This window comes from Apodemus sylvaticus, chromosome 6, assembly GCF_947179515.1.
Source record: "Apodemus sylvaticus chromosome 6, mApoSyl1.1, whole genome shotgun sequence".
Taxonomy (NCBI): domain Eukaryota; kingdom Metazoa; phylum Chordata; class Mammalia; order Rodentia; family Muridae; genus Apodemus; species Apodemus sylvaticus.
Window position 1 is genome coordinate 95,432,395 of NC_067477.1, and position 27,205 is coordinate 95,459,599.

A 27,205-nucleotide genomic window follows, 5' to 3' on the forward strand; every position below is an offset into this window, starting at 1 on the left:
ATGGCTGATACTCCAAAGGAGGGAAAACTGACCAGATTTCTGGACTTTACCCAGCTGATTGATTTGGCCTCTGAGTGCGTGGGAGGAAAGGTAAGCAGGGCTCTCAAGCGCAGGAAGTCAATGTTAGGTTCAAACACTGAGGGACCCACTCAGGTTACTGTGACCCAGAGTTATTATCAGGCTGAAGTAAGCAGCTGTGGAGAAGGCCCAGCACTGCCAGAATTCTGAAGAGATGAACTGAATCTCCGGCAATTCTGGGCGAAGGCAGAAGTGCTTATATGTGTGATATGGATATGTGCATGTGTGTGAGCGTGTGTATGTATGTACATGTGTGTGCATGCACGCGTACATGTATGTGCACATGTGCACATACATATAGATATAATGTATGTGTGCATGTGTGTTGTGTGTATATAACACATGTGCTTGCATGCATGTGTGTTGATAATGTACATATACAGAGGCCAGAGGATGGTGCCAGGTGTCTTGTCACATTCCACCTTAGTCCTTTGAGACAGGATCTCCCACTGAACCTAGAGATTGCCATTTTGCCATTGGCAGATATTCTGGCAGCCAGTGAGTCACAGAAACCCTCCTGCCTCTTCACATCCCCCTGCACTGGGTTGCAGGCCCACATGGGTCACACCTGGCTTTTTACATTGCTGAGGGTTTGAACCAAGCCTTTATGTCCGTAGTGAGGGCTCTTACTCACCGAGTCATTTCCTCCGTCCCCCTACTTTTTTTTTTTTTTTAATATTTTTGCTTTGCACTTGTGCAAAGTTCACTGTTCCTCTGTGGTGTTCTTAATTTTAGAGTGGAACACAGTTTCCAAAGTCCCACATTCCTACTACAAACAGGTTCTAAAGGCCTGTGAACCACAAGGTCAGGATTGTCATAGCAGCAGCCTTACTTCTGTGTATTGATGTTTTTTATTAGTTACTTTTCAAATTGCTATGATAAAAAATCCTGACAAGAAGCAATGTGGGGTGTGTGATGGTTTGTCTATGATGTCAGGGAGGACTTCGGAGGATGTAGTCCTGGGGGGGGAGTGGTTTGTCCATGATGTCAGGGAGGACTTTGGGGGATGTAGTCCGCTACAGCAGGGTAGGGAGGGCAGTAGGAGAGGGAGGAAGCTCTTCCCATTGCACTTACGGTGCAGACGGAGCAGAGCAGGTGCCCAGCGAGCTGCTTCATTTTCACCCAGTGGTCCACTGCTTGTTTTACTCAGGGAGAAAGTGCTTCACTGGTGGGCAAGGGAGCAGCTCTTGACCTCACTCAGGAGTGGGCTGCTTTAGTGGGGACGTCACCAGGACACTGTGCTACAGCACCACCTTCCTGGAGCCATTTGTAGGGAGAATTGTGGCCTCAAAGCTGAGGTGTGACCCAGTGAGCATTGTTTTCTTCCCTCCCTCCCTCTCTCCCTCCTTCCCTCCCTCCCTCCCCCTCCCTCCCTCTGTCTGACCCTCCCTCCCCTTTTTCTTTCCCTCTCTCTTCTCTCCTTCCTTCCTTCCTTCCTTCCTTCCTTCCTTCCTTCCTTCCTTCCTTCCTTCCTTCCTTTCTTTCTTTCTCTCTCTCTCTCTTTTCTCTTTCTCTCTTTTATGTGTATTTGTATGTATGGACATGTGTCTGTGTTTATGTGTGTTGTATGTATGTATGGACATGTGTCTGTTTCACGTGTGTTGTATGTATGTATGGACATGTGTCTGTTTCACGTGTGTTGTATGTATGTATGGACATGTGTCTGTTTCATGTGTGTTGTATGTATGTATGGACATGTGTCTGTGTTTATGTGTGTTTGTATGTGTGGACATGTGTCTGTGTTTATGTGTGTTGTAGTATGTATGGACATGTGTCTGTGTTTATGTGTGTTGTATGTATGTATGGACATGTGTCTGTTTCACGTGTGTTGTATGTATGTATGGACATGAGTCTGTGTGCAACAGTGTGTGCCCTCCAGTGTGCACAGAGGCCAGAGGAGGAAATTGGATTTCTCCCTTTAGCTTTCTCTGCTTCATTTTCCTTGAAACCGATCTCTTATTGGACCTAGAGCTTGCTGTTTTTTCTTTTGCTAGGCTGGTGGCCGGGGACCCCAGGGATCCTCCTGTCTGCTTCCAGCGCTGGGGAGGCAGGTGTATGTGTGTGGTCAGCCTGGCTTTGCTTATGTGCAGGGGATCTAAACTCAGGTCCTCATGCTTGTTCTCCCTTGCTCTTAACTACCAAGCCATGCCCTAACTCCCAGCTCCACCCATTAATCTTTTTATAAAAGAAATTCAAGGCTGAAAAAGGGCACACAGGTTTGGTGGGTAGGTAAGGAGGATGGATCTGGGAAGAGTAGAGAGAGGGAGGGAATATGATCAGAATAAGCTTGTGCAAAATTCTCCAAGAGCTTTATAAGAGTCATGAGCCAGAAAGAAAGAAGCTGGTTTATTTACACTCTGGGTGTGAGATATTAGCATTTCTGTCCAGACTATAAAAGGGATTCAGAAGGAAAGGATGGGAAGAAATGATTTCAGGATGCAGCAGGCTTGAGACCCAGATGCTTTACAAAGCACTGCAGGGAAACCCATTGCCTCTTCCCTTAGGCAATTCCACACGCTTTTTTTTTTTTTTTTTTTTTTTTTTTTTTAAGCTGCATCCTCTAATGTGCCACTAGAGGGTGTTTTAATTTATGGTAATTTCATCTTCATTCCTTTTTCTTTGTTCAGGTTTTGTTTGCGACGGATGACTTTTTTGGTCCTGCAGAAAATCTCATAAAGGTATGGCTCCAGGCGTTCTATGTGGCGGATGATTGACTTAGCCGAAGCTCTGCAGTCGTGTAGACTGACTCCCACTGACCGGCCTGCCTGGGACAGAAGCTTGAGTCGTGTACCAGGCAGGAAGGATATCTGCACCAGGTCCCAGGGAGCACGCAGGGTCTGTCTAGTGGAGCCGGGAGAGGAAGGGAGGGGCCAGGATGCCAGAGGAGAAAAAACTCTCCTGCGAGTGCCCTTTGATTCATGTGGATTCCAGACCCCGGGGTGGGAAGAAGACAGACACATCTTGAAATTTGGGAACCTCTGCCTGATCACAATGGGTAGGACACTCTTAGTTAAAAAGCAGGTGAGTGGGCTGACTTGCTTCACAGGCCTGAGGAGCTGCGTTCGAAACCTGCAACCCACAATAGAACCAGAGAACTGATGCCTGAGAGCTGTTTCCTGACTCTGCACACATGCCGCGGCACACCTCTACCGCATTCACACAACACACCAATAATAATAAAAATAAAAATTAAACTGGGGGGGCTGGGGAGGTGGCTCAGTGGAGGATAAGGTATTTGCAGAGTTTGGATCCCCAGAGTGCACAAAGAAACCAGTCACAGGGGTGCTGCACCTGTAATCCCAGCACCGGAAACATGGAGAGAGGAGTGTCCTTGTGACTTGTTGGCCAGCCACTGTAATTTTTTTTTAAATTTATTGATATATTTATTTACATTTCAAATGATTAAATACAACCTCACTACCCCGGGTGGGACTCGAACCCACAATCCCTGGCTTAGGAGGCCAATGCCTTATCCATTAGGCCACCGGGGCTGACCAGCCACTGTAATTTAATTGGTGAGCTCCAGGTTGCATAAGAGAACCTGTGCTAAAAAATAGGAGGAGATGGGTAAAGAAGACATGAATGTCTATCTCTGGTCTTTACACATGTAAGCCTGTGTGTATAGACACATACTCTGTCTCTCTCACATACACACAGGCAGCCCCCAAAGTAGATAAATACTGAGACAGCCCTACTGTGTCATCACCCATGTAGGCATGAGGGCTCTTGGGTGTGGGGAGGGAAACCCAGGACTAGGTCCGTGAGTGTGACTGCATTGGCCATCAGCCTCGGTTAGAGGCCCTAGAGATTGCTGCTCTATCAGAGCAGAACCTGGATGAGCTCAGAGCAAGTTTCTCACATAACTCTGAAGGCACTTAATTTTTTACTCAGTAGAGGATGAAATAAGATGAGCATAGAATGAAGGCACCAGGGAGTTGGGGGAGAGTGTGCGGCTCTTCCAGACACACACTCCAGGAGCATCCTTGAGAATGGCTGGGCTCATGCAGGCGTTAGGAGCTCCCAGGGCCTGAAGGCCATATGCCACACTGAGAAGCCCAAGCAGTGGACTCAGGTAGGAGGGTGAGAACAGACCCTTATTTCTTCTATTTTACATTTTAGTGTGTCCGTGAGCATGCATAGAATACCTCGCACCAACACACAGGAGCATTTCTAGTCACATTTAAAACATTAGGCATGGGTTTTGCATTTCCCTTAATTATTATCATTATTGTTATTATTACCATTATTAATTAATTAATTAATTAATTAATTAACTTTAAATCAGAAAATCTCCCTTGTAGCTCAGGCTGGTAATTGATTTTATATAGCCTAGGTTAGATTTAAGTCTGTGCTGCCGGGCGGTGGTGGCGCACGCCTTTAATCCCAGCACTTGGGAGGCAGAGACAGGTGGATTTCTGAGTTCGAGGCCAGCCTGGTCTACAGAGCGAGTTCCAGGACAGCCAGGGCTACACAGAGAAACCCTGTCTCGAATAAAACCAAAAAAAAAGAAAAAAAATAGATTTAAGTCTGTGGCAGTCCACCTACCTCAGCCTCTTGAGGGCTGAGGATATAGGTGTGCCCTATCATGCTTGGTGGGTTTTTCTCCTTTTGGAGGGAGGGAGGGAAATAGGGGGGGGAGAGAAAGAGGGGAGAGAGTGAGGAGGGAGGGGGGCAAGTCGTCAAGCTAAGGCCTTTCTCTTATTGGCCATAGCCCACTCCTTACCCTCCCCTTGGCAGAATGGACGCTACCCAGCCGTAGTTTTTGTCAGTGTTTGGTGTCAGAGCACCACACACAAAAGACATACACAGCAAACACACGCTCCTACAGCTTGGAGTCTGGACATCTAAGATCAAGGCTGGCAGTCACTTCCCTGTGTCCTTATGTGCAGGGCAGAGGAAGGATGCTCACTTCTTCTTATGGGACCCAGCTCCACCATGAGGGATTCGGCCAGTCAGCTTCCAACCCCGAGGGTAGGCAGAGAATCGGGGAGGAGGAGTCAGCTTTGAAAGAGGGAAGGTGATTTCTGCCCTATGATTTCAGAGTTCTCACCCATGGCTTCTTGCCCTGTTGCTTTGTGCCTGTGGCGGCACAGAACATCATGATCTGAGTGTGAGGTGGAGGCCTGCTCATCTGAAGGCAACCAAGGGACAAAAGAGGAAGGGCCTGGGCTTTAGCATCCCCACTATGGCCTCCAGAAGGACCTCGCTTTAGACACCACCTCATAATGTGCAAAACTGAGGATTAAGCCTTTGTTTGATACCTGGGCCTTTTGGAGTGTTTAACATCTAAACTATAAAATGTTCTACCTTTGTGTCCAAACCACTCCCAAGGCCCCATATAGTTGCATCAGTTCATGGGCAGGGGGCTTGGACACAGGAATCAGAATCTGGGGACATAAACATCCAGTTCATGTATCTTATACTTTAGAGTAATTGTATCTGTAAGTATATATATAATATGCTTTGTAGTTCCTAATGTTCTCACGTCTTAAGTACCTGGCATTCTGGAACCATGTTCTCTTCACTGACTGAGCATCCACCATGCTCCTTGCAGACTCAGGCTGCCTTCTTCACTGCTGAGTGGCTGTCACTGTCCCCTCTCTCTGTCCATGTGCATTTGAGTGGATCACATTTAACTACGTGTCCTTAACGGCAAAGCAGGCTCTGGGCTGTGAAGGAGCCCCAGGGCCAGCTTAGCTTCTTTATTCAAATATGTGATTGTCACCCTTTCCACAGAGTCCTTTTCCTTCCTGTCACCCAACCTGGAGTGTGAGGACTTTGGAATATTTTAGATGATTAGATTGAGGATGATCCGTAATAAAAGCAAAACCGTTGTCGGCTTCCAACTCTAAGTAAACATGGGGACTTCTTATACAGCCTGGCATGTTTCAGTGGCGGCCTTTGTTGGAAGACAGCACTAATACCACCTGCCTTTGACCAATGAAGGAAATGGAGGTATACAGGGGGTGGGCCTGCCCCACAGGCCCTTGGCTGAGAGCTCATGGAATGCTCTGTGAGAGGTTGTCCACGTATCATTTCGACGTCACCATACTCCTCTGAGGCTGTGTAGTCATCCTGGTTTTCGAGGATGGTTCATTCTAAGAGTCTGAGCTGGCATCATTGTCACCAGGAGTCCTTGCTTTCCCACCATGGTGGCACAGTACCTACAACACAAGGCCACCACTGTCTATCCTGACTCCAAGCTTCCAGCGGCCTCTCCCATGACCTGGGCCTGGTGACCTGTCCCATGATCCCTTTCATGGCCTTTAAAGTGTTCCATTTTACTCAGTGCCCACCTATGCACAGCAGACAGGCAGCATTCGTGGGGCCTGCGTGTGGTCTCTCTCGTTGCTGGTAGTGGTTCATTCTGTGGACCGAGGTTCAGAGACAAGAAGAGTTCTGTTTGCAGATGATACAAAATGTGGAGACACCCTCTGGTCTGGTGGTAAATATGGGCATGAAGGTGGGCAGACAGTCCCGGTGAGTCCTCCTTTGCCTTCTCAGTGTATCTGTTTGGGACATAGCCTGACAAGCTGGCAACCTAAGCTCTTCATGAATGCTAACATCCTTGTCCATCTTCTTAGAGCAGCAGTCCGAGTTTTAAGGAAAATGAATACACTGAGTTTGGGAAATGGGTGGACGGATGGGAGACCAGGCGTAAACGAATTCCAGGTAAGGAGGGGGTTCTGTCCTGCACTGCACTTGGTGGCTGCTTGGGCTGAGGCCCAGTTGGTAGAGAGCTTGTCTAGTGTATCAGTCATTTTGAAATTGCTATCATAAAATAATATGACCAAGGAAACTCACAGAAAAAAGTTAATTTTGTGCTTAGTTTCAGGGGGCTAGAGTCTGTCATGGTGGGAAGGCATGTCAGCAAGAGGCAGCAGGTGGCAGGAGCAGGAAAGGCCACATCTGTAACAGCACACACAAAGCAGAGAGGGAAACTGGAAGTAGCTTCAAACCCTCAAAGCCTGTTTCCAGGGACATATTCCCCTAGCAAGGTCCAACCTCTTATGTCTCTCCAAACATCACTGCTAATTGGGAACCAAGTCTTCAAATGCATGAGCCTATAGGAGACACTTTCCACTCAAACCACCAGACCTAGCATTCAGGAAGCCTTGGGTTTGATCCTTAGCACCATATAAATCATGTGTGGTGGGGCACACCTATAATCCCAGTCCTGGAGGTGGAGGCAGGAAGATCAGGAGCTCAAGGTAATCCTTGGATGACCTCAATAGGTGTAAAACTTGCTAGTTTGAGCCTGGAGTATGTGAGACTCTGGAGTAGTGGTGGTGATAGGTTTTGCTATGAAGCCAGTGTCTTGAAGGCTTGGTAGGCAGGCAGCTGTTTTAGTTAGGGTTTTACCACGGTGAACAGATTCCATGACCAAGACAACTCTTACAAGGACAACTTTTAATTGGGGCTGGCTTAGAGGTTCAGAGGATCAGTCCATTATCAACAAGGCACGAACATAGCAACATCCAGGCAGGCATGGTGCAGGAGGAGCTGAGAGTTCTACATCTTCACCTGAAGGTTGCTAGCAGAATACTGGCTTCCAGGCAGCTAGGATGAGGGTCTTAAAGCCCACACGCACAGGGACATACCTACTCCATCAGGGCCATACCTCCTAATAGTGCCACCCCTGGGCCAAGCACACATAAACCATCACAGTAGGCATACAGGGGCCTAGCTGGAATGGAGGCTGTAGGAAAATAGAGAATATATTTGTAGAAGAACCGGGTTGGCAGAATTCTACACTACAATGGCCACTCTGAAGCTTTCAGAAGCGAATGTCTTCCCTGGCTTAGAGTTAGAGAAACGGACCTTACAGAGATCCGTGATTTGCCTAGCACAGTAATGGGAAAGGAGAGGCTTGGAAATTGAGTTGGTTTCTCTGAATCCTTTTTTTATTTTAAATTAGACTTGAGGACCCTGTGGGTCATGGTGGTCCTTGGTGGTCACATTATGATAATTAACCTGAACTTGTGCTTCCATGGTGGAAGATGGGGTGTCATAGCTGCTGTCATCCCCCAGTGGGTCTTCATGGGTGGTCTCATCTCCCATGGGATGTCAAGGATGCTCTCCTCATCCCCTACGGGCCCTCATTGCTGTTCCTGTCATCCCCATGAGCCCCCGTAGGTGCTCTGGTCATCCCCCATGGGACCTCACAGGTGCTCTTGTTCTCTCTGTGGGACCTCACGGGCACTCTTGTCCTTTACTGCACATTATGGGTATTTTTGTGGTCCTGTTGTACAGGTCATGACTGGTGTGTCATCCAACTGGGAATACAGGGCATTATCCGTGGTATCGACGTGGACATTTCTTACTTCTCAGGAAACTATGCTCCTCGCATGTCAATTCAAGCTGCAAACTTGAGTGAAGGTATGTGGGAGCCACTGACCTCTGAGAGGACTGTGGGATGGGAGGCTCCTCTGACCCAGCCTGATGCTCATCTTTCTCTAAGAAGCAAATGTGCCAATGCTCTGAGGTTGCCGGGCTGCAATGGAGTCTTAGAACTAGGGTTCTGGTGGGCTGTCCTGAGGTGGCGTTCAGCTTAGCAATGTCTGCTGGCCCAAGAGAGTGGCCACCATCCCCACAATGCTCGCATCTCAGAGGTGCATCCTTGTGCTCTCTCTCTGTGTTGGGGGCATTTGCTGAGCTCGTTTCTGGGGAAGGTGGTTTCAGTGGACTGTACCTCAGAGGAACCAGAGCTAAGGTAACTACAGGCTAGAAGCTCCAGCCCACTTCCCTACCTAGGCAGCTCCACAGTGTGTCAGCTCTGGGGCTCCAGGCCACCTCTGGCTACCTAGGGGTCACCATTGTAAAGCAGCTCCAGGGTTCTTAAGCAGGGACCCTTTATACCCCTGGGAACACTGGATATTGTAAATCATTCAGGTTTCATAATTTATTTGCATCATCTGTTGTTGACATTTGAATTAGTTACTACATGGTCATACGAGTACACACACATTTTTAGGGAGTATAAATTTGCGTGCACATTGATACTGACAAAGTGCTGTGTGCACAGTACCATGACAGGCTCTGCACAGGTGAGCTGGCCCTATTATGCTTAGATGGTTAGGCTCCTGGGGAAGTTAATGATGGTCTAAGAGATGAGACTCCACACTTGAGACAGCGAGTGACATGTGGGAGACAAGTCAGAACTGCTTTGACTGTGGCTGCTGCTGTGTCTGAGCTGGTGAACTCTGAGCCTGAGACAGATACTCAGGGAGGAAGAGCTTGTGGAACTAACCTTCGGATGCTTTGAACCCGGAATGATCCATCTGTGGAATTTGGCCTACTTTGCAATGATGAGCAAATGTGGTATCAATGTAGTCTGCTGCCCTCTAAGAAGTTAGCAAATTACACAGTGAGGGGCCCCCTTGGCATGCTAAAGTCTAATCAGTAATTCTGTGACTAAAGCAAGATGTCATTGGCTGTTGTATAGATGACAATTGCCACACACCTCCTGAGAGAGAGTTTGTTCTCTGCTTCTAAACCCTGATCCTGAGTGACTGTTTTGCCTTCAGATACAATGACAAACATCACACCCAGGGGAGTTAAGATGGGAGCTGCAGCAACACCTGAGGAATTTGAAGCCGTTACTGAGGTAAGACACTGCTTCTTTGTGCCAGGACTGCAAAGAGACTGCTGCAGGCCTGGGTATGTGAGGCGGGATGCACCACCTGGCATGCTCTATCTCTTGTATCTACACAGTGTGACAGCACAGAGGTTTTCTCAGTGGGTCCTCACCCCCTGTGTAGGGGAAGCACCCTTGAAGGGTCATTGGGTGGCCCCTGTGGCTGTACACTGCTGCTGGCCCTACTCAGTCAGAACCCTTCCCGTTTACCTCCCACAGTGACTTGATGAAGTAACTTTGTGTCTCATGAACTTAAGATAAACAGTGGGGAGTGGCACCTTCTTCTTGTATTAAGTTTGTCTGGTAATTAGTTTGTGCGGTTGCAAATGTGTCGATCTATGGCTGATTGGGAACAGAGAATGCTTTCTGAGAAGCTAGCTTTCAGCCAACTGTCTCCTTGGGCCTTGAAGCCCTGGGTTTTAGCTGAATGTCCACGTTACTGTGCTAGTTTCTTTTAAGAATCATTTGAAAGCTTGTAAGTTTACATACAAGCTTCATCACCTATGTTATTAGTATAGGGGGAAAATTCCCAAAGGGAAGTTTACTTTGTCTATTATTAGATTGTATCATTGTGCCTGAATTGTGTCATTCTGAAAACCATTGCAATCTCCTTCCTTAATGCTTGCACAGGATAAGAGGGTGCCGTTCTCAAAAGCCAGTGCTGACATTTCTGTATTTATTACTAGCTGAAATCGCACTCCTGGGATTACCTGGTTCCCATGTCAGAGCTTAAGCCAGGGGACCCTGACTCCAGCCACAACTATTTTTTTGTTAATTCCCAGCAAAGATGGACTCATATAAGACTCAACATCTTCCCAGGTACGTGTGACAGGGACCTTCAACAGCTGTGCGGGACTTTGCATCTTACATCGTCACATTTACATGAAATACAAAATAAACCACCTTTCCCTGGCAGCTTGAGTTTGGAGTATTTTAGGATTATGATTTCTCATGTGCTTTAAGAAAGGGATACTCTACTCACCAATGGGTAGCTAATGAAAATGTATCAATTTAGGTACAATCTAGGTGGTGGTGGCTGGTGCATTTAATCCCACCGTTGAGGGGGCAGAAATAGGCAGACTTCTGAGTTTGAGGCCTATAGAGAATGGTCTATAGAGTGAGTTCTCATACAGCCAGAGCTACAGAGAAACCTTGTCTGGAAAACCAAGGGAAAAAAAGTGTCAATTTAATATGTGTTGAAACTGAGCTGTGCTGGGATTCCAAGTCTCCTACTGACTTTCCCCCCCATTTTTTGTGGGGGGAATAAAAAAGATCCTTTTAATTAATTCTTTGTGACTTTCACATCATGCACCCCAGTCCTGCTCATCTCCCCATCCCCTCATATCTGCCCTTCAACCTTGCAACCCCTTAAAAAAAAAGACAACCAAAACCAAAGCATAGACACATCTCATCGTGGGAGCTGTAGCGTGTCACACTGTGTCCCACAGTATGTTCCTCTGTCCACGCATCTTCGCTTACAAATGTTCATTGCAATGAGTCATTGGCCTGGTTCAAGATCTCTGGCTTCTCTGATACCCTCAATATTGGCTCCTCCATGGCCGCCTCCTGGTTATCTTGTTTCCCTGTATCATGGAGATGCTGCAGCTTTGCATCAGCAGGACGGGCCCTTCTACATGTTCCAACTGTTTGTAGATGATAGAGATTTGGGGTTGGGCCAACTCAGAGCCTTGGATCTGGGGTTGGGTGGTAGCTGAGCTGGTCAGGGTGACAGCTCTCTCTTGTCTGGAAAACCAGGGCAAGCTCTCCAGCACCACTCTGAGCGGGCTACACAGTGTAACAGGGATGGGCTCTCTTGCTCTCACATCCTCTGGGGCTATCCACACCCTTGTCTCCAGGGCCAGCTCTACTGTTCTTCTTGGGCAAGGCACAGGGCCCTCTCCCCTGAATGCTTCAGTCAGTGAGGGAGCAGGGATAGCTCTCTTTCTCTCATGCCCTCAGGGCCAGCTCTCTCAACTACTTCAGACTACTTCAGGTACCTACTGACTTTCATTTCAAAAGTATGCTAAGAGTGGAGGTAGTATACACATGATTCTACTTTAATTCTTTTCTGTCTATGTGTGTGTATCTGAGCATGTATGTGTATGTATGAGTACAGGTGCTTGTTGAGTTCAGAAGAGAAGGGGTCAGGTCTCTTGGGGCTGGAGGTACAGGCAGTTGTGAACTTCCATGTGAGTGCTGGGAACTGACCTGTGGTCCTCTCAAAGAGCAGCAAGCGCTCTAACCACTCCCTAGCCCATCTCTCCAGTTCCTATTTTATTTTTTCTTATGTAGGAGCTTTAGTGTAATATATTACAATAGCATAGGACTCGCCCATTTGATATGTATGACTAAGGCATAGGTACAGATAAAGGCAACATTGTTAATGTTAGGGCATTAACTCTGAAAGAAGTGCAGTGCCTTGAGGCTGCACCTGCAGCCCAGTGGCAGAACTCGGCTAGTACATACCAGGGTCCAGGTTCTGTTGCTCTAGAGACTGCCCTTCACCTCCCCTAGCCCAGGCCATCAATATACTCTGTTTTCAGAGATTTGACTACTTTACACATCAAAGGAACAGAGCCATGTCTTATTGGCCTTTTGCCTCTGGCTTCCTTTAGCACGATGCTTTCAAGAATCATCCTGGTTGTGCCATGTATGGGTAAATGACATTCTATTGTTTGGTTAGAGCCATTTATATATCTGTTCATTCACTGGTATTTATTTTTACCTGTTGGGTATAATGAATTATACTATTATGTTCACTTATAATAAGAATTTAAGAATATTTAATTTTATATATAAGAGTGTTTTGCCTACTTGTATGTCTTGTTTGCCTATGGAGGCCAGACAAAGGCATCAGATCTAGAACTGGAGTTACAGATGGTTGTGAGCCACTATGTGATTGGTGAGAGTCAAATTTAGGTCCCCTGGACGAGTAGCCAGTGTTCGGGACCACTGAGTTATCTCTCCAGCACCAGCTTATACATACTTGTTTCTCTCTCTGTGTGGATATATCTGTCATTAGCTTATAACTAAGATTGATTTTTTTTAAAGAAAATGTTTTTTATTAGATATTTTCTTTATTTACATTTCAAATGTTAGCTTCTTTCCTCGTTTTCCCTTCAAAAATCCCCTATCCAATTACCCCTCCCCCCTGCTCACCAACCCACCCACTCCCGCTTCCTTGTCCTGGCATTCCCCTATATTGGGGCATCAAGCCTTCACAGGACCAAGGGCCACTCCTCTCACTGATGTCTGACAAGGGCCATCCATGGGTTCCTCCATGTGTACTCTGTGTACTCTTTGGTTGATGGTTTAGTCTCTGAGAACTCTGTGGGTACTGGTTGGTTCACATTGCTGGTCCTCCTATTGCAAACCCCTTCAGCTCCTTGGGTCCTTTCTCTAGCTCCTCCATTGGGGACCCTGTGCTCAGTCCAATGGTTGGCTGAGAGCATCCACTTCTGTATTTGTCAGGTGCTGGCAGAGCCCCTCAGGAGAGAGTTATATCAGACTCCTGTCAGCAAGCACTTGTTGGCATCCACAATAGTGTCTGGATTTAGTAACTATATATGGGATGGATCCTCAGGTTGGGCAGTCTCTGGATGGCTTTTCCTTCACATTCTGCTCCAAACTTTGTCTCTGTATCTCCTCCCATGGGTATTTTGTTTCCCCTTCTAAGAAGGACAAAAGGATTCACACTTTGGTCTTCCTTCTTCTTGAGCTTCATGTGGTCTGTGAATTATATCTTGGGTATTCTGAGCTTCTGGGATAATACCCACTTATCAGTGAGTGTATACCATGTGTGTTATTTTGTGATTGGATTACCTCACTCAGATGATATTTTTAGTTCCATCCATTTGCTTAAGAATTTCATGAATTCATTGTTTTTAATAGCTGAGTATACTCCATTGTATAAATGTACCACGTTTTCTGTATCCATTTCTCTCTTGAGGGACATCTGGATTTTTTCCAGCTTCTGGCTATTATAAATAAGGTTGCTGTGAACATAGTGGAACATGTGACCTTATTACATGTTGGAGCATCTTCTAGGTATATGCCCAGGAGGTATAGCTGAGTCCTCAGGAAGTACTATGTGCAATTTTCTGAGGAACTGCCAAACTGATTTCCAGAGTGGTTGTACCACCTTGCAATCCCATCAGCAGTGGAAGAGTGTTCCTTTCTCCACATCCTCGCCATCATCTTCTGTCACCTGAGTTTTTGATGTTAGCTATTCTGACTGGTGTGAGGTGAAATCTCAGGGTTGTTTTGATTTGCATTTCCCTGATGACTAAGGATGTTGAACATTTCTTTAGGTGCTTCTCAGCCATTCTATATTCCTCAGTTGAGAATCTTTGTTTAGCTCTGTACCCTTTTTTAAAAGGGTTATTTGGTTCTCTGGAGTCTAACTTCTTGAGTTCTTTGTATATATTGGACATTAGCCCTCTATTGGATGTAGGGTTGGTAAAGATCTTTTCCCAGTTTACAGCTTTGCAATTTTATGAGGTCCCATTTGTCAATTCTTGATCTTAGAGCAGAAGCCATTGGTGTTCTGTTCAGGAAAATTTCTCCCCTGTGCCTATGTGCTCAAGACTCTTACCCTGTTTCTTTTCTATTAGTTTCAGTGTCTCTGGCTTTATGTGGAGGTCCTTGATCCACTTGGACTTAAGCTTTGTACAATGAGATAAGAATGGATTGATTTGCATTCTTCTACATGTTGACTGCCAGTTGAACCAGCACCATTTGTTGAAAATGCTGTCTTTATTCCACTGGTTGATTTTAGCTCTTTTGTTAAGGTCAAGTGACCACAGGTGTGTGAGTTCATTTCTGTGTTTTCAATTCTATTCCATTGATCTACCTGCCTGCCACTACACCAATACCATGCAGTTTTTATCATGATTGCTCTATAATATAGCTTGAGGTCAGGGATGGTAATTCCCCCAGAAGTTCTTTTACTGTTGAGAATAGTTTTAGCTATCCTGGGTTTTTTGTTATTCCAGATAAATTTGCAAATTGCATTTTCTAACTCTATGAAGAATTGATTTGGAATTTTGATGGGGAGTGCATTGAATCTGTAGATTGCTTTTGGCAGATGGCCATGTTTTACAATATTAATCCTGCCAATCCATGAGCATGGGAGATCTTTACAGTTTCTGAGATCTTCGATTTCTTTCTTCAGAGATTTGAAGTTCTTGTCATACAGATCTTTCACTTGCTTAGGTAGAGTCACACCAAGGTATTTTATATTATCTGTGACTATTGTGAAGGGTGTTGCTTCCCTAATTTCTTTCTCAACTTGTTTATCCTTTGAGTAGAGGAAGGCCATTGATTTGTTTGGGTTTATTTTATATCCAGCCACTTTGCTGAAGTTTTTTTTTAATCAGGTTTAGGAGTTCTCTGGTGGAATTTTTGGGGTCACTTAAGTATACTAGCATATCATCTGCAAATAGTGATATTTTGACTTCTTCCTTTCCACTTTGTATCCCTTTGACCTCCTTTTGTTGTCTAATTGCTCTCACTAGGACTTTGATTACTATATTGAATAGGTAGGGAGAGAGTGGGCAGCCTTATCTAGTCCCTGATTTTAGTGGGATTAAGATTAACATTTCTGGATCATGTAATAACTCTGTGCTTGAGGATTTGAGAAATTTCCAAAATGGCAGCCATTTATAAGGTGTTTGGATTCTTCAGTTCCCTCCCAGTGTCTTGTTACATGGTGGGTGTGAGATGATGTTTTGCTGTTGTTTTGATTTCCATTTCCTTGGTGACTATCTATGGTAACTTGTTGTGTGTTTACTGGTCGTAGATGTGTTTTCTTTTGAAAGCTGTCTTTGCAGTGATTTGTTTTCTTGATGATAGAGAATCTCACCTGTAAGATGGAGTCTCAACGCAGTCTTAATTTGCATTCCTCTGAATGCAAGAATGAGGATGAGGAACACATCAAATATTGGCCATTTGTGTTTCTTCTTCAGGAAGTTATTTAGTTCAGCCCATTGCTTTGGTTTTATTTGTTCATTTTTCTTTGTATATTCTAGACATTTATCTCTCATCTGATGTACAGTTGATGTGTCCCCACATCTATATATAGATCATGTTGGCATGCTGGCGAGGGTGTCTTTTGGGGAGCAGCAGCTTTTTAATTTCATGTGATTCCATCAGGTCTAGGTTAATTTTTTTACTAATGGAGTTCTTTTTAGAAATTTATCCCTATCTCCATGTTGTGAAATATTTTCTAACAGTTTTAAGTCTTCTATTGATGTCTTTTATCCACTTAGATTTGGTTTTTGTTCAAGATGAGAGATATAGAGATAAATTTATGTTTCTTCTCTTTTTCCTTTCAGTAAGGTAGGATCTCTCTGTACAAGAGTTATGGCTGTCCAGGATTTATTTTGTAGACCAGGCCTTGAACTCACAGAGATCTGCCTCCCTCTTGTTTTCCAAGTGCTGGGATCAAAGGTGTGTGTCATCACTGCCCTCATTTTTCTACATGTGGATATCGAGTGTTTCCAGCTCTCTTTATTGAAGAGGATTTTTACATTGTCTGTTCTTGAAAATTTTTTTTTTTATCAAAAATGAAGTGGTTATAACCAAATTTACTTCCAGGTCATGGTGTGGAGGAAGATACCCTTATGGCCAAGACCTGACAGGTGTTTTAAGTATCAGTTTGCTAATACCACCCATTCTGAAAACAGAGGAAGTGGGCAGTGGGCAGAGGCTGGAGAGGGAGGACTTTCTTTATTTGGTAGTTCTGCAAACTCTGGGGGGCATCTACTTTGACAAAGGGACTGAGTGTGTCCAGAAGTCATGTGGGGCAGTGCTAATGTGACAGTAGTTGTCATGAAGGCAGGGCTGGTGACTGTCAGTGGTCAGCACATGGATACCTTACCACCCTACACAGGCTTAGAGTGGAGGTTCAGGGAATGTGTACTGTCAGTCAGTTGACATGGTCTTTGCTTGTATGAAGCAATGAAGACAACTGGAAAAACAGCTGAAGTATTTAGGTAAAGCCATAAGAAGTTGCCATTTAAAACATATACTTTATATTAGGTGTGCTGTATGTGCATGCATGTGTCTGGCATGAGTGTGGTGGCCAGAAGACAGCTTGAATTACTTTTCTCTATCATGGGGGTTCCAGGGATTGAACTCTGGTCCCCCTTTTGCTTGACAGCTGGCAACTTTACCTGCTGAACTATTTTACCAGCCCTAAGAAATTTCTAGTTTTTGGTATGGCAAATGTAACTTCATGTGTTCAACCCAACTTTCTTGAAGCTTAAGAGCTGAAAGAATACCTCAGACATTTCCCAGGGCAAGCCTTGCCTTGCTGGACTGGATCCAGAGAGTACCTGGCTATGTTGGCTATTGTCTTCTGCCCTGGTTGAAGGTGAGGGGTGGACACCTTCTGCGAGATTTCTCCTGTCTCTTTGCTGAATCCCTGCGGTTCTGTGATGACTCTACCTGAGATACAGTTTTAGAAGGGACAGGTACTGTTGTCTACTAGGATGCTGTCACTGAGTGGTAGAGGATAGAGGGCATTTTTGAGATTCCTTCATCATTTTGAAGGTGTGACTGGATATATTAACTCCATAAAGAAAAACCTTACCCTTAAGGGATACATTTGGCTTTATACCTGAGAGATAAATATCTTAGTGCTGAAATGGAGCACTGTGCCTGGGTACCAGAGCAGCGGTGTCTCCCTCTTAACTCCCTCTTGATTGTTCGCACCTGTTCTAAGATTTTATGCCAGCGAAGTCTGGTTTTATAGATTGAAAACAAAGATATCTACTCACTATCAGAGTATTTTTAGAGCACTCAATTTTACATTCTTTTTCTTTTCTTTTTTTGGTGGTGGTCAAGACAGGGTTTCTCTGTGTAGCCCTGGCTGTCCTGGAACTTACTCTGGTAGACCAGGCTTGTCCCAAGGCATGCACCACTACTGTCCAACAGGACCATGACCCTTGCTGACCCACTTCATATCACAAAGGCCTTGAGTTGCTCTCATTACTCTGCCTCTGGAGAGCTGACACTGAAGGCCTGTGCCACTATGCCAGGCACCAATTCTTTTTTCAGTGTTTAAAGACATAGGGCTCAGATTCTGCATTTAGTTAAATGACATGAATAGCTTTGCAAAAACTGCTCGGCTTCTGCCTCCTGGAAAGCCATATCCTGACCGAGGAGGAGGCTTGCCTGTGAGGATCAGGGGTTCTGAGTAGATCTGGGCAGCCGTTTGCATCTATACTTGCCTTGTGACAGACAGAGATGCTCATCAGTGAGCAGCTTTTCTGAGGATCATCTTCTGTGTCACATGCAATTCAGAGCAGCACCATGGGATGCTTAGGGCCACCAGTATCTGCTTCTGACACCAAACATGTTTGAAATAGTGCCCCACTCGTGTGTGCACACATGTATGCAAGTGCCTATGGGGGCCAGAAGAGGGTGTTGGAGCCCCTGGCGCTCGAGTTACAAGTGGGCTTGACCCACACAGGGTGGGTGCTGAGTCCTGGACTCCTGTCTTCTGCTATAAGATTGAGTGCTCCTAAGTGCTGAACTACCTCTCCTGCCCCTAAACACACTATGGACAGACAGTTTTAAGTTGACTTTACTGGAGCAGTTTCATAAGGAAGCTGGTGCTCTACCACGTGCAGGAAACTGCACAGATATGACACAGCCTGTAACTTGACTGCCCTGGAGGGATTTTATATTCCTATGTCTGCGGCATCAGCATTAGCAGAGAATTACAGAAACGAAAACCAAACAAGTAAAGTCAGGCTACGATTAGAGCTATGGAGTGAAGGAACAGGGGAGACATGCTAACGGTAGCCTGGTGAGTTAGAGAGACAGGGACTAGGGAATGGGTAGAAGAGGGGTGCTGAAGGCAAAGTGAAGGTATTTTTGGAACCATGATACTTGGGGGCCAAGAATGACAAGTAGTGTGGGAGACCTGAGAAATTCACTCAGGTACAGGGCAGTGTGTGCTGCAGGAGTCTGGAGTGTGTACATGGCAGGGGCCCAGGCAGTGGGCTTGCTGTGCTGTATGCCTAGAGGGAAAGGAGATGGGGGAAGGCCGACATGCCCCCAGGGCCCATGACACAGCAATAGCAGCTTTTCCAACAGTAACACAGGCACTTTCCCTTCGCAGATGGTGGTGTTGCACGCCTTCGAGTGTACGGTACTGGACAGAGGGACTGGGCTGCCTTGGATTCCACGGAACCTGTAGACCTGGTGGCCATTGCGTTTGGGGGCGTCTGTGTAGGATTTAGTAATGCACACTTTGGACATCCAAATAATATGATAGGTGAGTGGGAATCCCAGGAGCCAGACTTCATGTAGAAGTGTGGACTCCAGCATTGCAAGCTGGGCGTGACCAGAATGATGCCCCAGGCCGGGTGGGGGTGGGGCTTTTTCAGAGAATGAGGGTAACTCAATGCCTTTGTGATATGGAGTGGGTCAGCAAGGGTCATGGCCCTGTTGGGCAGTAGTGGTGCATGCCTTTAATCCCAGCACTTGGGAGGCAGCAGCAGGTGGATTTCTGTGAGTTGGAGGCCAGCCTGGTCTGCAGAGCAAGATCCAGAATAGCCAGGCCTGTTACACAGAAAAACCCTGTCCTTGAATATCAAAAAAAAAAAAAAGTTACAGTCCTTCTTAATTTCAGCCCAAATAGCTGCTATAAGGGAAAAATTAATTAAATCAGTCAGTCTTGTGCTGTGAATTCATAGAAATACCAACTCTACTAAAATTAGTTTATGTAGTGATACTTGGGATTGTGGGATGTGAAATTTAATGACAGCAAACCCATCCATACCCATATTCAAATTAAATCAAAGGTCAGTCCATTAACCCCAACTATTTCCTGTAGGTGTTGGTGAGCCCAAGTCCATAGCAGATGGTTGGGAAACTGCGAGAAGATTGGACAGACCCCCGGTGTTAGAAGTAAGACCAGCAACATCTGTAGTGTTTTTTTATAGAAAACATTTAAAAAATGCTTCTTTCACGTTACATCATAGAGAAGTGCACTTCATGAGAGATCTGCTTGAGCTGGGCGTCTTGGCTCCCTGGGGAGACAGAGGCAGGAGGATCAGGAGTTCGAAGCCATCCTCCGTTACTTCATGCATACGTTTTAACTGTTAACTTGACACAACCTAGAAATCACTTGATAAGAGAACCTTAGGAATTATCTAGAAGAGTCTGGCCTCTGAGCATGTCTGAGGGAGAGAATGCTTTGACCGTTAATTGATGTAGGATCCAGATCATGTGCATAGCACCATTCCTTGGTTTAGGGCCCTGGGCTGAATTAGAGGAGAGGCCATCTGATCAAACTGGCGGTGTGATATTGACGTGATGTGGCCAGCTGCTTGTGCTCCTGACTTGACTTCCTGAGGTACTGCTGCTGACAGGGAATCGTCAGAGTTGATAAGCCCTGTCTTCCTTGGGCTGCTCTCTGTCAGAACGTCCTAGCAACAGGGATGAAACCAGGGAAGCCATAGGGAGCTAAAGGCTAGCCTGTGCTACATGACACCATGCCTCAAAACACAAGCCAATAGCATCCCTGAAACCAAACCAAACCAAAGACCCACAGACCTGAATTATTCTCTGCATTTTTTCAAATTTCCTTTTGTGTTTCCATTAGTCTATCTGGTACAGTATTAAACTAAATTCTACCAGAAGACTAAACCCTCCTTGTTGGCTGCTCTAGTCAAATTTTTTGAATACGCTATTTATTTACTAAAGAGAGAAAAGAATCAGAGCTGGCAAGAAGGCTCAGTGGTTAAGAGCACAGGCTGCTCTTCCAGAGGTCATGAGTTCAATTCCCAGCAACCACATGGTAGCTTGCAACCATCTATAAGGGGGATATGATGCCCTCTTCAGGCAGGCAGGTGTATGTGCAGCAGAACATTAAATACATTAAATAAAGATAAAAAAAATAAAAAAAAGAGAAAGAAAAGAATCTAAATTATCTTAATTAGTTAATTGTCAGCCTTGGTTTCTTCCCTCTACTATGTGGATCTAGGGTATTAACTCAGTGCCTCTTATCAGCTGAGCCCCTCAAAATTTAAAGGTTAATGATCCAAAAAAGAGATGAGTAAGTTTTGTTGGAAGGGCTGGATTAGATGCCCTTTTAAGGTCCTTGTGCCCTAGGGTGAGATGGCTTTGGTGAAGCTGTGACTCACCAAACACTGTAGAGGGTGTTAGAGCCAATTCAACAGTTTAATGAAACCGGCACCAAACCAAACCCAAACCCCATTCCATTTGCAAATCTCATTAAATACTTATAGCCACTCCTCTCTCTGGGGTCTGATTTTCAATCACCTAGTCCTTCCAGATACAAATGAATCTCTCCTTGAGAAGCAAAGTTTGGAGGCCAATGGCCATGATGATAGATGCTGACTTGACTTGGACGGTCAAAGAATTTAGAGAACTGACAGGCTGAAGTAGATCAGCATCTCTGTGCTTGAAACAGTCTTGTTGAACTTGACATTGATATAGAAATTGTATCAGAAACTTATAAAAATTTGCTGAGTACAATGAACTTAAGAGGTGATATAACTGTTAAAGAGGCAAGGGGACAATTCACACGAATTATAGCATGTGTGTGTGTGAGTGTATGCATGCATATATGTGTGTGTGTAAATGTGTGTTGATTGGTTAACAGTTAAACAGGCTGGCCTTGAACTCGACCCTCCTGTTTCTTTTTCCTAAGTGCTGAGGTTACAGATGCACACCATGCCACCATATATGGCTTGTTTGCAGTAAACTCGATATGATATGTGAGCTTCTCCTGCCAGTGCTTAGATTGGCTTTCTCAAGTCCAAGTTGGCTTTTGATTTATTGAATTCCAGGGTAGTGAGAACGGCCTTCTCCCGGTCCCGGGTTGTGAGTGGGCAGTGTTCCGATTGGCACATCCTGGAGTCATCACTCAAATTGAAATTGATACGAAGTTCTTTAAAGGTAAGCTCTTCGCATGGCGGGCAGCAGGATCCCTGGACAGGTAACGGGTGCTGTGGGAGTCGGCGGGAGTTCCCATTCAGTTGTGTGGCTTTGAGGAGGGTCCCTTTAATCTGTTATCTCTTGAGAGGCCCTCATTGCCTGCATGGCTCTGAGGGTCATTTTGTTAGAAAGCTATGAAAGGAAGAAGGCTGCAGCTCTAGGGCAGAGCTTGTCCTGACTTTCCAGCTGTGAGCTAGAGACAGACAAGCCATGACCCACATGTGATTACAGGTTGATGTGAGGAAGGTTCCCCTTGGAAGGTACAAAGACCTTGTGAGAAAAGCAGAGAGGCTGATGGCAGTAGTAATAGGATAACCTGTGGTGTGTGTGTGTGTGTGTGTGTGTTTAATCAAAGGCAACAGCAGTAAATCCTAGTAACTTGTGCTCCAAATAAATCATGAATATAAGCTGCCGGACCCTTGGGATCTCTTGTAGGACTCAAGAAGGAGGGAACATGACAGTATCCTTGGTATCAATAATACAATAAGTTATATTCAGTTGGATCAAGGAGACATAGTTTAGTGAACACGCATATTCACATATCAGAGACAGATAGGGCAGCTTTGCATTCAGGGTTCACAAAGGACCCACACGCAAGGCTCCTCTCCCAAGAGATGAACCACAAGTGCAGGTAGTGAGGGGTTTCTGCCAGGGTTCAGAATCTCCATCTTAGATGCTCCCCAAAGGAGCATGTGACCCTTCTCCTGGGGTCTCGGACCCTTGCACACGATAGAATGAAGTTCCAGAGAGAAGAGAGACTCAAAGCTGTATTCTTTTCACCTAGAGACACACCTTAGCAATCTTGAGGCACAGAGTGTTTGATTTGGGCTCAGCACCCACTAGTGTAGCTTCTTTGTCTTTTTCCTCACATTAAAAATTTATTTATTTTTTGGGTTGGAGAGATGGCTCACCAGTTAAGCACTGCCCTCTTCTAGTGTGTCTGAAGATAGTGAGAATGTACTCAATATATCTTAAACATTTTTATTTTATTTTATTTTATTATGCATAGGAGGTGTGACTGTGCAGGTAACCGTGGGGGCTAAATGGGGGTCACATCCCCTCGATCTGGAGCTAAAGGCAGTTGTGAGCCATGTGATGTATGTTCTGGAAGCTTCATTTAGTTGCTATGGAAGAGCATGAAGCACTCTTAACTGCGGGGCCACCTCTCTAGCTCCAGAATTTCTTTTTATTGTCACATTACAAAATGGCATTGTGCCCAGGTCCATTATGACTTCAGATACTATGTAGCAATAAGTAAGAGATTTCCTTTGTGGTTTTGATGCTTATCAAGTAGTCCAACTTTCAAAGTATGAGTACTTCCAGCTAACGCATGTCTGGCTGCTTCTCATTCATCTGAACTGCACACATTCCTGTGCTCCACACGGCAATCTAAGCCCCACCCCATTCCTTCCTTTCTCCTGCACTATACTTTTTTCTTTAGAAAGAATTCTGGCTTGTTCTTGATTTTAGTTGCTGTTCCTGTTTTGCGGTTCTGGGACTTGAACCTAGCTAGGGCCTCATCCACACCAGGCAAGTGTTCTACCACTGAGCTATCTTGCCAGCCCATGTCTGGGGTTTGATCTGATTGAATTACTCATATCCTGAGATACTGAGGTGTGCTGAGGGAAACAGTGTCCACGTTTCAATTTCCTCCAACAGGCAATTCTCCTGACAGCTGCAAAGTGGATGGGTGCATCCTGACCACACTGGAAGAGGAAGACATGATCAGGCAGAAGTGGAATCTTCCTGCCCATAAGTGGAAGTCATTGCTTCCAGTCACCAAGGTTTGTGGGGTGCAGTTTGAGGACTGACCCTCAGTCTGTGGAGGAGCCTGGGATTTGGACATGTTATGCATCTCCCTACCACTGAGCTCTACCCCTACACACCTCCCTACCTACCAATGAGCTCCACCCCTGCGCATCTTCCTACCAATGAGCTCCACCCCTGCAAATCTCCCTACCAATGAGCTCCACCCCTTCGCATCTCCCTACCAATGAGCTCCTCCCCTGCGCATCTCCCTACCAATGAGCTCCACCCCTGCAAATCTCCCTACCAATGAGCTCTTCCCCTGCGCATCTCCCTACCAATGAGCTCCACCCCTGTACATCTCCCTACCAATGAGCTCCACCCCTGCGCATCTCCCTACCAATGAGCTTCTCCCCTGCGCATCTCCCTACCAATGAGCTCCTCCCCTGCGCATCTCCCTACCAATGAGCTCTTCCCCTGCGCATCTCCCTACCAATGAGCTCTTCCCCTGCGCATCTCCCTACCAATGAGCTCTTCCCCTGTGCATCTCCCTACCAATGAGCCCCACCCCTGTGCATCTCCCTACCAATGAGCTCTTCCCCTGCACATCTCCCTACCAATGAGCTCCTCCCCTGCGCATCTCCCTACCAATGAGCTCCACCCCTGCGCATCTCCCTACCAATGAGCTCCTCCCCTGCGCATCTCCCTACCAAATGAGCTCCACCCCTGTGCATCTCTCTACCAATGAGCTCCACCCCTGCTCATATCCCTACCAATGAGCTCCACCCCTGCGTATCTCCCTACCAATGAGCTCCTCCCCTGTGCATCTCCCTACCAATGAGCTCCTCCCCTGCGTAGCTCCCTACCTATGAGCTCCTCCCCTGCAAATCTCCCTACCAATGAGCTCCTCCCCTGCGCATCTCCCTACCAATGAGCTCCACCCCTGCACATCTCCCTACCAATGAGCTCCACCCCTGCGCATCTCCCTACCAATGAGCTCCTCCCCTGCGCATCTCCCTACCAATGAGCTCCACCCCTGTACATCTCCCTACCAATGGGCTCTACCCCTGCACATCTCCCTACCAATGAGCTCCTCCCCTGCGCATCTCCCTACCAATGAGCTCCTCCCGTGCGCATCTCCCTACCAATGAGCTCCTCCCGTGCGCATCTCCCTACCAATGAGCTCTTCCCGTGGGCATCTCCCTACCCAATGAGCCCCACCCCTGCACATCTCCCTACCAATGAGCTCCTCCCCTGCGCATCTTTCTACCAATGAGCTCCTCCCCTGCGCATCTCCCTACCAATGAGCTTCACCCCTGCGCATCTCCCTACCAATGAGCTCCTCCCCTGCGCATCTTTCTACCAATGAGCTCCTCCCCTGCGCATCTCCCTACCAATGAGCTTCACCCCTGCGCATCTCCCTACCAATGAGCTCCTCCCCTGCGCATCTCCCTACCAATGAGCTCCTCCCCTGCGCATCTCCCTACCAATGAGCTCCTCCCCTGCGCATCTCCCTACCAATGAGCTCTACCCCTACACACCTATCACTTAGCTCCACCCCTGCACATCTCCCTACCACTGAGCTCCACTCCTAGCCCTCTTTTTTACTTTTAGAGACAGGGTCTTGATGAGTTTCACAGGCCAGCCTTGAACTTGTAATCCTCCTGCCTCTACCTCTCGAGGAGCTGGGATTATAGCTCTTGAGATCCACTTTCCCATAAGCTCAGTCAAATAGTAAAATTCACATACTGTAAAAAGCCACAGCTGTGCTTTGCACAGGAGGCAGTGGACTCTGTGGCTTCTGCATGCCTTACAATCAAATTTCGCTAACACAAAACAAAAATCCATCACACTAAGAATGTGCTAAGGATACATACACAGACACGTGTTTCTATATAGTCTATTTAACTTATTAGAAGGGTGCCTGGCACACACAACAGTTATCATTCTGTGCCCATGTATACCCTCATATGTGTTGAGTGTCTTGGATCAGCCAAGTGGTCACTGTGGTGGGGTGAGGGTCTATGTAACCATGAAGACAGCAGCTCACCTCCTCTTCCACTTGATTAATTCATCTGCTTGCTAGAAATACACTCGAATTTCATGCATGTCATTGCCATGTGGGTACCCTTTCCTTTCCCCGCTAGCTGATTTCCGTTAGGCCAGATTATTCCTGAGAAGCATTTCTTAAAGCCCCCTAAGACCACGTCTGACTGACTGCCCTGGGGGAGGCCCACGAAACCCTCCCACAAGGACCTTGCATCTGCCTTTCCTTCCTCAGCTAATTCCCAACCAAAATCACTTGTTGGACAGCCTGACCCTGGAGCTTCAGGATGTCATCACTCATGCCAGGATTACCATTGCCCCCGACGGCGGTGTGAGCCGCCTTCGGCTCAAGGGCTTCCCTAGTTCCATCTGCTTACTGCGGCCGCTCCGTGAGAAGCCCATGCTGAGGTTCTCCCTCAAGGCGGGCTTCAGGGCGAATCTTTAAGGAGCTCATCCACTGTAGCACACACCCACTGTCGTCAGTGTTCTGAACACCTGGTGGTTCCAATAAAACGATCACCCCACAAACTGGTTTTGGTCTCCCTGTTGCCACCTGGTTGGTATCTTAAAAATTGGCCATGGCTGTAAATGGTGGGATAGCCTCCCGAAGAAGCACTTTTTTGGAAACATACTTCAAAATGTGGATAGTATCAGTTTTCTGCACCATTTGAAGAGTCAACAGATAATAAATACTTAACCTAAGGCTTTGAGGTCTTGTTTAAGCAATTCAAACTTTTGGGGGAAGTATGTCTGGAATTATCCATTCAAGAAACAATTGGCTTGTCTTTATCCTGAATTGGGATGACTTTACCGAAGTGCTGGGTACTCGTGGCCATAGCAAACAGTTCCTTACATAGCTGTACGTGGTGCTGAGCTGGAGTCTTATCCCAATGTGGGATGAAGGGAAGACACAGAGGCTCAGAAGGTGATACGCTCGCTTCCAGCAAGCCCCAGTGTTGGTGGTCAGGTGGCCCTGCTCCCTTTCCCTATAGTGGGAGGCAGTAGCATGCTGGGTCAGGAGGGGTACCCGAGGCCCGGCCCCTCCTAACCTCCATATCCCTTTCTCCTCTTCCCTGAGCTGCTCTATCACTACACCTGTCTGGTATTTGCTTCTCTTTCTCTCTCTCTCTCTCTCTCTGTCTCTGTCTCTCTGTCTCTGTCTGTCTCTCTCTTTGTCTCTCTCTGTCTCTGCCTCTGTCTGTTTCTCTCTGTCTCTGTCTCTGTCTTTCTCTGTCTCTCTGTCTCTGTCTGTCTGTCTGTCTGTCTGTCTGTCTATCTGTCTGTCTCTCTGTCTTTCTCGTTCCTACTATGCACTCCTGGTTGGTCTGGAACTCCCTTTATAGACCATTCTGGCCTCGAACTCTCAGAGATCCTGCCTCTGCCTCCCCAGTACTGGAATTAGTGGCAAGCACCACCTCACCAGGCTTTCTTTGTGGCCCCTCACCTGACTGAGCTCTTCGCGAACCCTCCCAGCCCTGGTTCTCTGTTTCACACCCCTTCCACGATCTATGTCCTCACTTGTGGGGGTTCTCCGGTTCAGGCAACTCCCCTCTCCGACTTTGCTGCTGCTCCCAACCTATTTCTCTGTCTGCATTCTAAACCCTGTCTGCATCCTTCATGTCCTTGGTCAGTCACCCCTGTCCTGCCTGACTCTGCCACCCGTCTCCTGCCCGCCCAGTCACAATCGCCCCTGGACGTCAGCGTGTGCTGCAGGCTCAGGGC

At 46.5% G+C, this 27,205-nt stretch overlaps 1 protein-coding gene and 1 non-coding gene across 2 annotated transcripts; one reads left to right on the forward strand and one right to left on the reverse strand.

Moving 5' to 3' along the window:
- Allc (allantoicase) lies at positions 1–25,928 on the forward strand. Its single transcript, XM_052184751.1, has 11 exons — positions 1–90; positions 2,706–2,756; positions 6,663–6,750; positions 8,332–8,457; positions 9,606–9,685; positions 10,402–10,534; positions 18,846–19,001; positions 19,563–19,636; positions 21,544–21,652; positions 23,351–23,475; positions 25,719–25,928. Exons 1-11 carry the CDS (start codon positions 1–3, stop codon positions 25,926–25,928), a joined length of 1,242 nt encoding a protein of 413 aa, XP_052040711.1.
- On the reverse strand, positions 3,497–3,569 carry Trnar-ccu (transfer RNA arginine (anticodon CCU)). The gene has a single exon. It is a non-coding gene; the product is annotated as a tRNA-Arg (tRNA).
- Positions 25,929–27,205: the final 1,277 nt, after the last annotated feature.